At 46.3% G+C, this 12094-nt stretch overlaps 1 protein-coding gene across 1 annotated transcript; it reads left to right on the plus strand.

Moving 5' to 3' along the window:
* Positions 1 to 978: 978 nt before the first annotated feature.
* INA (internexin neuronal intermediate filament protein alpha) lies at positions 979 to 11872 on the plus strand. The gene is made up of 3 exons (XM_068549037.1): positions 979 to 2043; positions 9996 to 10120; positions 11563 to 11872. Exons 1-3 carry the CDS (start codon positions 979 to 981, stop codon positions 11870 to 11872), a joined length of 1500 nt encoding a protein of 499 aa, XP_068405138.1.
* Positions 11873 to 12094: the final 222 nt, after the last annotated feature.

The raw sequence follows: 12094 nt of genomic DNA on the forward strand, positions 1-12094 counted from the left end.
CTCTTTTGTCCAAAGACAGATCTCCACAAGAAGGGGTCCTCCCTAAACCAGATGAACATTTACACAGACTGAAATCTCAAATGCCTACAGGGCCAGACAGGTAAAGTAGATGAATTAAGAAGGTGGACGTTATTCAACGGAGAGTGGTGGGGGACTGTGGTGAACAGGAGAGCACGCTTAAACAATTGGCAGGCGCACCTCAGCTCTGTCGATCGTGGCCATCCCAGCTCTTTCCTCCGCTTCTCTCCACTCTCTGCAACTCAGGCCCACTCTCTTTACCTTCCTCCCCTCTCTTCCTGGGCGTCGCAGGCTTTCAGCACAGCCACCCAACCCCGGGCGCTCCGGAGAGCTGCAGAGGAACAGCTGATGAGATGCTCTCTGACGTAGACCCACTTCTCCCCTGGGAACCCCAAGCGGGCACTGGGAGGGGCCAAAGCCGCGCCCTGAGGGTCCACACTCTGTCTGGAAAAACAGGGCCTCACTCTCGGGAGCTCCAGGGTGGCGATGAGCGTACAGCATACCTCCCAGAAAACACTAACCTCCCAGTGGATTAAAGGGGGCAAGGAGGACAGGGGCAAGGGACGCGATGGAGCCGTGTGGTTTCCGGATGGGAAACCCCCATCGTTTAGGCACCCTTCCGCACAAGTCACTTCCAAACCAGACAACTCTCGGGGACGGACGCTTCAGACAGGCGGTGGCTCCTACGCAAATGGCTCTGTCCCCGCGCCCTCGGTCCATGGCGCGCGCAGCTGCGGTAGTCACTGCGCTTCCCCGCCCCCGCTCCTGGATGCCCCCCTTCCCTCTCTCCACCAGACCCGGAGCAGGAGCTCCGCCCCCAACGCGCCGCCCCAGGCCCCCACCCCCCACCCCACGCCTTAAAATCCGCTGCACACCGCTCCACCGCATCCCGTCCGGCTCACCTCTCTTCTCCTCGTCAGCTCCAGCCGCAGCCGCTCTCCCGGTCCTGGTCCCGGCACCATGAGCTTCGGCTCGGAGCACTACCTGGGCGCCGCCTCCTCCTACCGCAAGGTGTTCGGAGACGGCTCGCGCCTGTCCTCGCGCCTCTCCGGGGCCGGCGGCGCGGGTAGCTTCCGCTCGCAGTCGCTGTCCCGCTGCAATGTGGCCTCCTCGGCTGCCTGCTCCTCGGCCTCGTCGCTCGGCCTGGGCCTGGCCTACCGCCGGTCTCCGGCGTCCGACGGGCTGGACCTGAGTCAGGCGGCGGCGCGTACCAACGAGTACAAGATCATCCGCACTAACGAGAAGGAGCAGCTTCAGGGCCTCAACGACCGCTTTGCCATGTTCATCGAGAAGGTGCACCAGCTGGAGACGCAGAACCGCGCGCTCGAGGCCGAGCTGGCCGCGCTGCGACAGCGCCACGCCGAGCCGTCGCGCCTCGGCGAGCTCTTCCAGCGCGAGCTGCGCGAGCTGCGCGCGCAGCTGGAGGAGGCGAGCTCGGCGCGCTCGCAGGCCCTGCTGGAGCGCGACGGGCTGGCGGAGGAGGTGCAGCGGCTACGGGCGCGCTGCGAGGAGGAGAGCCGGGGCCGCGAAGGGGCCGAGCGCGCCCTGAAGGCGCAGCAGCGCGACGTGGACGGCGCCACGCTGGCCCGCCTGGATCTGGAGAAGAAGGTGGAGTCGCTGCTGGACGAGCTGGCCTTCGTGCGCCAGGTGCACGACGAGGAGGTGGCCGAGCTACTGGCCACGCTGCAGGCGTCGTCGCAGGCCGCGGCCGAGGTGGACGTGGCTGTGGCTAAACCAGACCTGAGTTCGGCGCTGAGGGAGATCCGCGCCCAGTATGAGTCCCTGGCCGCCAAGAACCTGCAGTCAGCTGAGGAGTGGTACAAGTCCAAGTTTGCCAACCTGAACGAGCAGGCGGCGCGCAGCACCGAGGCCATCCGGGCCAGCCGCGAGGAGATTCACGAGTACCGGCGCCAGCTGCAGGCACGCACCATCGAGATCGAGGGGCTGCGCGGGGCCAACGAGTCCTTGGAGAGGCAGATCCTGGAGCTGGAGGAGCGGCACAGTGCCGAGGTGGCCAGCTACCAGGTAAAGGTTGGAACGCTGCGAAGGGAGGGGAGTCCTGTTCTCTCCCGCGCATACTTCCCGCACAGTCGGGGCCCTAGAAACCAAGGGGAGGATAAGGGAGGGGACAGAAAGAGCCCCGCCTGGAGGCATTAGCAAACAAAAAGCCCTGGAGCCTCTCTCGCTAATTTTAGGGGCCTGGACGCCCTCTTTCCCTGCCCCTCACTTAACGTCCCTGCCCAAGCCCTTCTAACAAAGAAGCCCTCAAGCTTCTGTTCTTCGGAGTCTTAAAATCTACCTCATGCCTCCCTGTCAGCAAGTGGGCATAAACACGCTGGCGACCTGAAGAACAGCACCCACCCAAAGTAGGAGTGAGCCCAGCGTGGGTGGGTCACAGCCTCTCCATGGCTGGTGGTGCTGTTTCCGCTGTCTGGCTTGTTTGATTGACTTTGAAAGGCTTTCTGTGCGCCCTGGAAATAGTTCTGCCCTTGGGTTGGAGGAAGAATGAGGTACTAACCTGGGAAGGGTTCTATCCCATTGTCTTGACTTTTGCCCTCAAAGGAGTAGAGATTGGGAGCCAACAAGATGAGTGATCGGGCTGGTAATAACCGCTCTGCCCTGTCCTCCCCCAACACACATACACGGTTCCCTCCTCGACCGAGTAATGTTACTTCTTCCTAAAGAAAGCTTGGCAGCCGTTAGCAAATAAGAGCGGTCGGTCGCTGTCCTCGGTGCTGATCTCTAGTTCTTTCCATCTCAGAATTTCCCTCCTGTCTCATGTCCCAGTTATGAGTCTCTAGGCAATTAACTGCTTTGAATTTTTTTTTCTCTTCTGCAACACCAACACATCAGTCTTGGCTACCTGCAATCAAAAAGGTCACCTCGTGGACAGCATCAATTTTCACTTTCATGGATGGCTTAGCACTTAACAAAAACCACTTAATCTGCTCAGAAGCAGTGAAGTCCCACTCGAAAATGCCCATTTCCTTAACATTTTTCCATCCTAAGTGCATGTGATAAATCACAGAGATGGGTTCATCTTTGTTATAGGTCACTTATTTTTTTTCCGTCTTTGCCTGTCCTCTAAGCCCCTGTGAAGGTATCGATTGGCTCTTTCCTCCTTTTCTCTCCAAACAAAGGCCACTGCATCTTCAGTTTTACCACATAGAACATTCTGGGCTTATGACCACAAAGGACACAGAGGCAGGAGAAAAGTGTAGAAAAGAATCTAAATAGTGTGGTTCAGTTTCAAGGTGCAATAAAAATTCCATGGGATAGAATGCTAATAATTTGGAAACTTGCAATAATTCATTCTAGCCAAGATCAAAGTTTACATTTGATAAAATTAATGGGGTTTGGGGACATTAATAAAATACAATCAAGAAAGGAGTGAAACCTCAAAATGCTAGTTGAGTCTGGAGCTATTGATGTGCAGTATTTGCTGTTCATTATAAATTACTCCCTTTGATAAAGGAAGGAAGCTTGCTTAGACCATTTGTTTTGGTGTTTGGAATTACAGTAATATTCAAATACTTCTGTTCCACTTCAATATCTGTAACTTGAACTTTTCACTATATGGCCTAGGTCCCAGATGGCCTGAACTAATCACATTTAGTTAATTGAGACTTCATGTTTTCTTCTAGAAGCTTCAAAGGATGAGTTAGGTGGTCTTCTGGAGGGCTAGCCCAGTATTTCTCTAAAAAGGATAACTTACGCACAACCGCCATCTGAATTGGGCTTTGCCATGTCCTCTGTTTGCTCATTATAGCCCCTGTATTCTGAGAGGTAGTGACAGTATTGTCTGGCTTGTTTTGTTTGCTTTAAAAGGCTTTCAGTGTTAGACAATAGTAGGGTCATGGAGATGTAGTCTGCAGAAAACAAAAAACAACAGAAACTGCAGCTTCTGCAGCTCTGCAGTGCTGCCCCCATCAGCTTTAGCCTCAGAGCCTCAGTGGACCTGCTTTGAATGGAAGAGAAGATCAGACAACATATATACATATATATATGTATATATGTATATATATGCGTGTATATATATATGTGTATATATATGTGTGTGTGTGTGTATATATATAGATCCTACCTACCTTTTAGGACCTAAGGCTGAGGTGGGGCTCACATCTTCACCTGGGGATCCTGAAGTCCTGAAGCCACAAGGGAGTCCTCGGGCTATTCTCTGTTACAGTCTTAGCAGTGCTGACTGAGATGAAAAGCCTCCTCCACAGTGAGATTCAGCCATTGTTTCCTTGCCCTCTAACCCCATCCCCCTCCCCTTTCACTGCAGTAATGGAGGCTGTTCTTTCTTCTGCTTCAGAGGTTAGTGCTAGGCTCATCTTCCTTGCAAGTTTGCCACCCTCTTCGTGGCAGAGGAGGGCCCCATTAAAGTCACGTTTTCCCTGCTCCTGAGAGCTAACAGCCTATTTGAGGAAAGAAAGCTTATCACACTTTTGAAAGGGTGACGAATGATTCAAGGTGACATCGTAAGTATACAGTGGTGTATGAGAGAGCCTGAATCAGGTAACAGGAAAAATTATGAGGAGTTGGGGCTGTTGTCCTCAGAAGCCAAACAGAGCCACCCTCTTTAGCTGAAGGCTTTCCATTTCTGACACAGGGTGATTCTGGTTCCTGCATAGCTGCTTCACCACCATTAGAGTCCTTGCTCTGCCAAAGATGTCTAAGGACATTTTTGCAGGGTACTGGGGGCCCTGGCCCTATACTATGGTCAGTCTTGGAAAGCTGAAGCTTTCCTTGAAAGACCTTGCTGAACAATCAAGATCACACCATTAGTTAATGCTCTCCAGGGAGATGAGCCAAGTCTGCCCTCCTCTCTCCAGTATGAGATTGGAATGCAGCCTAATTAAATAGGAGGAAGGGGCTGGCCCCTTGGAGATTAGGGGTGGCAGTGGCTGAGTAAAAATCTATAGCTTGATAGATCCATTTCTGAAATTAGAATTCAAGAAAAAAGCTTCATTTGGTCCCTCTCTTTTTTTTTTTTTCAACTCTTCCATGTGCTTTTTGCTTTCTTTTGTTCTGTTTTTGCCCCCTCTACCTCACTGTATTATTGTCACCTGGGCCATCCTTATAGAGCCTTTACAGAAAAAAAACCTAGTGTTTCCTAAACGCATTGACCCACCAAGGTTACTTGGGCGCTTAACAGAAAGATTCTCAGGCCCACTCCCAAAGATATGGATTCATCAGTTTGCAGGTGGGGCCCAGGAATATGCAATTTCAATTAAAGCACAGTCACTCCTCAGACTGATTTGGGTGTGCATTGACTTAAACCACATTTCCCAGTGTAAACCAGCCTATAGAAATACATATAATGCAACATTTTAAAGTATGGTAGGAAAAAAAAAATATGGGATGAAGCAAAGACAGGAGTGAGAAAAGGCAGCACAGTGACCTGTGAGTGTACCATATATAGAAATCCTCTCTCCCCACCTTCATTTATCAGGCAGAGCAGTAATTCTGAACAGCCTCTTTCAATCAGTGAGTGCCACACTCACTACTGCTCACCTGGCTGAGGGCCCCTCAAAGTGATGAAACCCACAGCACTGTCTGTTGTTCCTGTGCTCCACTGCAGATGCTAGTGTGGCCACTTCTCTCTCTTACTCCCAGCCCGCATCCTTCCTTCCGGCCCTGAGGAAGATGCTCAGCACTTGGTTTAGCCATTCCAGGAGAGACCCCCGCAGGAGCTGGGAGTGCCTCTCTCCCACTCCCTCAGGCTAATCCAGCAGTAGCTGCGTGGTTGGGGGAGGGAGCAGACTGCAGCGCTCTGCTCACATTTCCAGCTGGAGGCCATCTTTGGCAGGGCTTTTGAAGGGCAATGCAAGACAGCCTGGTGTGGAGAAGAGAGCGCAAACAAGGAGACTGGACATTGAGGAGCAGTGGTCAGCAGTCAGCACAGTTCCTTCTAACAGGAGCAAAGTCGTGCTTTTTGTCTACACTGATCCATAAAATAGACATGTGAAATGTGTAACAGAAAAGTTTAAGGAAATTTCATCTATCTGGAACTCAGGTCCCCAACAACCTCTTATTCAGAAAACACAGCTGTGAAACAAAAATAATTTTTTTAAAAGGACCTAATTAACCTGCTGATGTGACAAAACATCTATCTCTAAATCACATATTGGGAAGTTGGCCCTTCTGCTGCCCCCAGCCTGTTTATTGTTAACTTTACATGATTCTAAAGTACTTTGCTATTTGGATTTCAAACCTGCAGCAAGATAAAGAAGAGGAACCACTGGAGTCAGGCATTGCCAAGAATGAGTAGAAACAGATCAGTTAAACTTTCAGGACAAAGAAAACCAATATGTAGCAAACACTAACTCAAACACTGCTCTATGAATTGGGAGATTGGGATTGACATATATACACTAATATGTATAAAATAGATAACTAATAAGAACCTGCTATATAAAAAATAATAAAATTTTTAAAAATTTTTTAAAAATTAAAAATTAAAAAAAAATACTGCTCTAAGGGGCCATTTAGGGTAGAAATAAACAGTCTGATATATCTTAGTTGACCTAAAAGATAAATCACATCACAGAATTATAGAAAAATAATTGATCATTATCTTAATCCTTAGTTGCTGAGAAAGGTTGCATTATGTTTAGTGTCCTAGGTAAGAGTGCTACAAACCACTTTAGAAAGGTTTTTATTTAAAATTGTGATTTTTAAAAAATCTGTTACGGAGATGTACATCTTCGTGAAAAACAAACAAAAAATAATAATCTGGTGCTTTAAGGGGTTTGCCTCCAACTCTCCAATATTAAAATTTTATTTTACGTTGCCTTCCTTAGTTATCTAAAGGGTTGTAGGGAGGGCTCGTGATTAATTTGTCCATATCGTTAAAAGGGTAGAGAGTCACATGGTATGATATTAACAATTAAAAAAATCACTAACATTTATTGTGCATTCCTAGGTGCCGAATGCTGTTCTAATGCCTATTATCTAATTTAACAGATAATGGATTCATCACATAATAATGTGAGGTGCATTAAATTGGCATCCTAACTTGAGGATCTCAGAACACCTCAGAAAATAATAAACACTGTAATTTCCCATATACAGACATGGAAGTTTCAAAGAAACTAAAATATAGAAAACTGACTGAGGTATGTTAGATGTTTGTGGCAGGGCAAGAAATGCAACCCAAAGATACTGATGAAATCCTCTTTTTTTCCTCATATAACATTTCTCTTGCTCCTTTGCATAATGAGTATGCTCCCTCCCCTTTCTCCTTTTTCCTTCACCCTAGACTCTTTTCCCCCTTACCACAATAATATTGATTTTCTTACCTCTAATGAGTCACTAGCAGACTTGCTTGTAGGCTAGTTTAACCTCAAATATAGCAACCATCCAGTAAAATTTCTTGGTAAAACTCCTTTTAAACTCCAATGATCTCTTAACACACTTTGGAATATTTTCATCACTGTCCAGTGTATTATGTATTTTCCCCACTGCTTATCATCCCTTGCTCTGTACCCATCAGTTAATTGAGTTTCTCCTTTGTGGTATTCCTGTCAATATTTATAGAACAGGTAGGTGGTATGAATTTTTGTTCTTTCTGCAGATTCTCTTGATTTGGAAGTTTGCACCCCCAGTGTATCAGCCCTGCCTTTCACCATCGCTTCAACATCCCCACAAGGGAAGTTCAAAGGGTTCCTCAGCACTTACTTTCTTGAGGTTTCTGATATGTTTATCTGCAACACTATTTCATAAAAATAACTCTCAGTCACTGTGCTCTTCATGTTGACAGAGTTGCAACTGAATTATATAAATTATTTGCTCAGAATAAGAAAACAAATGCTTATGTAGCATCATTCATTCATTCAACAGTCATTCATTGAGCATCTACAGTGTGCATTGTGCTAGGCTGTGGGCTTCCAGGGGTGAACTAGACAGAAGGGGTCCAGGTTTCCATGTAAATTACATCCTGGTGCAATAGTTCTCTAATAGTGACTCACCCTCCAGGGAACGTTTAGCAGTGTCTGGAGACATTGTTGGTTATCACAACTGGGAGGGAGAGCACGTGCTACTGGCATCTAGTGGATAGAGGTCAGGGATGCTGCTAAAAATCCTACGTTCATAGGACAGCCCCCCACAACAAGGAATTACGTAGATAATGATAAGAGCTAAAAAGCAGAGTGGGGACTTCCCTGGTGGTGCAGTGGTTAAGAATCCGCCTGCCAATGCAGGGGACACGGGTTAGGTCCCTGGTCCGGGAAGATCCCACATGCCGCGGAACAACTAAGCCCGTGCGCCAGAACTACTGAGCCTGCGCTCTAGAGCCCGCGAGCCACAACTACTGAGCCCGCGTGGTGCAACTACTGAAGCCCACGCGCCTAGAGCCGGCGCTCCGCAACAAGAGAAGCCACCGCAATGAGAAGCCCGCGCACCGCAACGAAGAGCAGCCCCCGCTTGCCACAACTAGAGAAAGCCCGTGCACAGCAATGAAGACCCAATGCAGCCAAAAGTAAATAAATAAATCTATTTTTTAAATATAATAAATAAATAAATAAAAAGCAGAGTGGCCAGTTTCAAGTGGGGGCTTTTTTCTAATTTGTCTTCCCACTGGAGGTGCCTTTTTCTAATTTACACAAAGTTCCTTCATGGGCTAGCAGCTGCCCTGGTTTAAGGTAAAATCACGTGCTAGATCAGTGTGGAAAGGGTACTTAAACTGGATGCTGAGGAAGACCTGTCTTAGTAAAGGGCATTTGAACTGAATCTAGTATGACATGAAGTCAGTCATGTGAAGACCCACCACAGAGCATTCCACACAGAGGAAATAGCTAGCCTAAAGGGCCTGGGATAGCAATGAACTTGGTAAGTTTAAGGAGCAAAAGAGAAGGCCAAGGTAGCTGAAACACATTGAGCAAGGGGAAAAGTATAGGCCATGCTGAGGAGTTTGGACTTAATTCCAAAGCTGTTGGAGGGTTTTAGGAAGATGAGCAATAGGATCTACTGTGTTTTTAAAAGATCCTCTGGTTTCTCAAGAATCACAGATTTAAAGCTATTTTTCTTCTGTGCCTGGGTTTGCACCTGGAGGAACTTAAAGCAAAAGTATTATATGAACTTAGTTTCTTTTTTAAAAAATATTATAGGGACTTCCCTGGTGGCACAGTGGTTAAGAATCCGCCTGCCAATGCAGGGAACACGGGTTCGAGCCCTGGTCCAGGAAGATCTCACATGCTGCAGAGCAACTAAGCCCATGCGCTACAACTACTGAGCCTGCGCTCTAGAGCCCGCAAGCCACAACTACTGAGTCATGTGCCACAACTACTGAGCCCACAAGCCTAGAGTCTGTGCACCACAACAAAGTGTAGCCCCCACTCACTGCAACTAGAGAAAGCTCGTGCGCAGCAACGAAGACCCAATGCAGCCAAAAATAAATAAATACATAAATTTAAAAAAAAATTATAATTTCCATCTGCCATTTGGATTAAAAAAAAAATCCCTTGGAGTGTTTATGCTTCCTCCCTATCTGTCATGTAAAATGCTTTCAGTAAAGTGATTGAGTAGCAGACTTTCAGGAAACCATCAAAACAAATGGAGGCAGAGAAGACTTGCCATCCCCTCTGTGCTCTCCACAGTTGGAATTTTCTGAATCTAAGCTCCTAACCTGAGCCTTTGGTTTTGGAAAGTACATGTAACTGAGTGATTCAGCAGTAATACAACAAGCAAGGGAGGGACGGTAAGTAAGTAAAAAATAAATATTTCCCCGGTATTCAGTTTAGAACCGTGTGCTCCGTGGTAGAAATGTATCCAAATCTCTTGGGGACCTTTATGAAAAAATGCAGATGCTGGGACCCCACCCTAGAACAAATGAATCAGAATCTGGGCGGGGGGACAGGTCTGGATTCTTAATGTGTAGGCAGGGTTGAGAATCCTTGCTTTCTCAATCTCAGTCTCAGTCTCCATGAATGTCAGCTGGTTTGGCCTAAATATGTTGGACATGCGTTGCTTTTCAGGATAATATTGGGCAGCTGGAGAATGATCTGAGGAACACCAAGAGTGAGATGGCCCGCCACCTTCGGGAATACCAGGACTTGCTCAATGTCAAAATGGCTCTTGACATTGAGATAGCAGCTTACAGGTATGTCACAGGGCATGCTCACCCAAGCAGATCCCATCACCTGGGGCATCTCTACCCAAATAAGTGGTTTTAGTCTCTGATTTCTGATAGGTGAGGGGGGGTTAAGGAAAGGCATCACAGGCTCCTTCCAGGTGAGCTGACCCTTATGTCCCTCGACTTGGTTATATCCCAGCTCCACCTTACTAGGCCTGGAGTAGTCTACCTACCTCTGCAAGGATTTAAGGGGATAAAGTGAGTGCACAGAGGTTGAAATAAAATCTGTCAGACTCTAACTTTAAAAATGGGGTTCATATAACATAGAAAGTCCCAATAGGTGAGGTATCCCCCTGGATTCCTACTCAAGCAATATGTAAGTGAACATTTACCTCTAAAAAAAATAAATACGGGGTGGGGGTGGTGGTGGTGTGATGAACTGGGAGATTGGGATTGACATGTATACACTAATATGTATAAAATAGATAACTAATAAGAACCTGCTGTATAAAAAAATAAACTAAAATTCAAAATAAATAAATAAATAACAGCAGCTACTATTTTTTGAATGACTGCTGTGTGCCAGGTACTATATTAGATACTGCATATAAATTATCTAGGTATCAAGTCATATTATTCCCATTGTGCAGATGAGAAAACTTGAACCACAGACTGTGCAACATGCTCAAAGTCACAGTGCTGGTAATGGAAGAGCTCAAACTCAACCCCAGATCTGTCTGAGAACTTTTTCTATTTTTCCTTACACTATGTATACTACTTCAAAACAAAGCTCCAAGAGGAGTTGATAGTGTTTTGAGTTTCTGATTTTTAAAAAAATGATAAAAATTATTAGAGTTATGAGAAAAAAGGTATTGGGGCCATGCTTTTATGATGCTGTTTAAGCCAGGCTGGGAAAAAGCTTGGTATCTGAAACAGTTTAATTCACTGGTTTCTGTTATTGCTGATTCCATTTCCTTTGTACCCCTACACGTTGAAAAAATACAAATCTCAAGTTCAGGCTGAATTAGGCAATTCCTTTGTGGACTTCTTACCTTCTTATCCCTGTTGCACTTAAGGTGTTAATTAGTAAAATTCTCCTTAGAGCTTTGTAGACTCTAAGTGCCAAAAATGGGTGTGATGAGACCAAGGGGAGTTGCAGGGTTTTTTTAAATGTATTTGCGAATAGGATAGGTTTCCCCTTGACAGTGCTTTAAACGCAGCTTGTGCTAAAGATTTGTGAGTGTGTGTCTGTGTGTGTGTGAGCGTGTGTTTGAGTGTGTGTGTGCACGTGCCGGATAAAGTCCGGGTCTTTGAGCCTTGAAATTCACTATTTATTGGCCTCAATCTCATGAAGAAACTGCGAAATCTTTCTAATCTTTCTAAAATGAATAGAGGCTGGAGGGTTAAATTCTTTAAAAAAAAAAGTTTCAAGTTGACTTCCTGAGAGTTTTTCTCTGTTGGATTTACAGGAAACTGCTGGAAGGCGAAGAGACACGTTTTAGCACCAGTGGATTAAGCATTTCAGGCCTGAATCCACTTCCCAATCCAAGTTATCTGCTCCCTCCTAGAATCCTCAGTTCTACCACCTCCAAAGTCTCATCCACTGGGCTGTCTCTTAAGAAAGAGGAGGAGGAAGAGGAGGCTTCTAAGGTAGCCGTGAAGAAAACCTCCCAGTTAGGGGAAAGTTTTGAAGAAATATTGGAGGAGACAGTGATATCTGCTAAGAAAACCGAGAAATCAAATATAGAAGAAAACACCATTTCAAGCCAAAAAATATAATTCTGTTGCTTAAAAAAAGTTAATGCTTAAGAGGGGATAATATGCATTTGACTTGTTAAACAGCCTATTCCTGATCCAAAACACCTGTCGCCACTATACAATGTCTTCAAGGCTTCAGTCTCATATTTAGCATTGAATACTTACTTTCTCTAATAAGAAAACCACACCTTAGATTGGAGCAAACAGCAGTCCTAGAGCAATCACAGAGGAGTTATCTAAGAA

This window comes from Eschrichtius robustus, chromosome 7 (genome assembly GCF_028021215.1).
Source record: "Eschrichtius robustus isolate mEscRob2 chromosome 7, mEscRob2.pri, whole genome shotgun sequence".
NCBI classification, from domain to species: Eukaryota; Metazoa; Chordata; class Mammalia; order Artiodactyla; family Eschrichtiidae; genus Eschrichtius; species Eschrichtius robustus.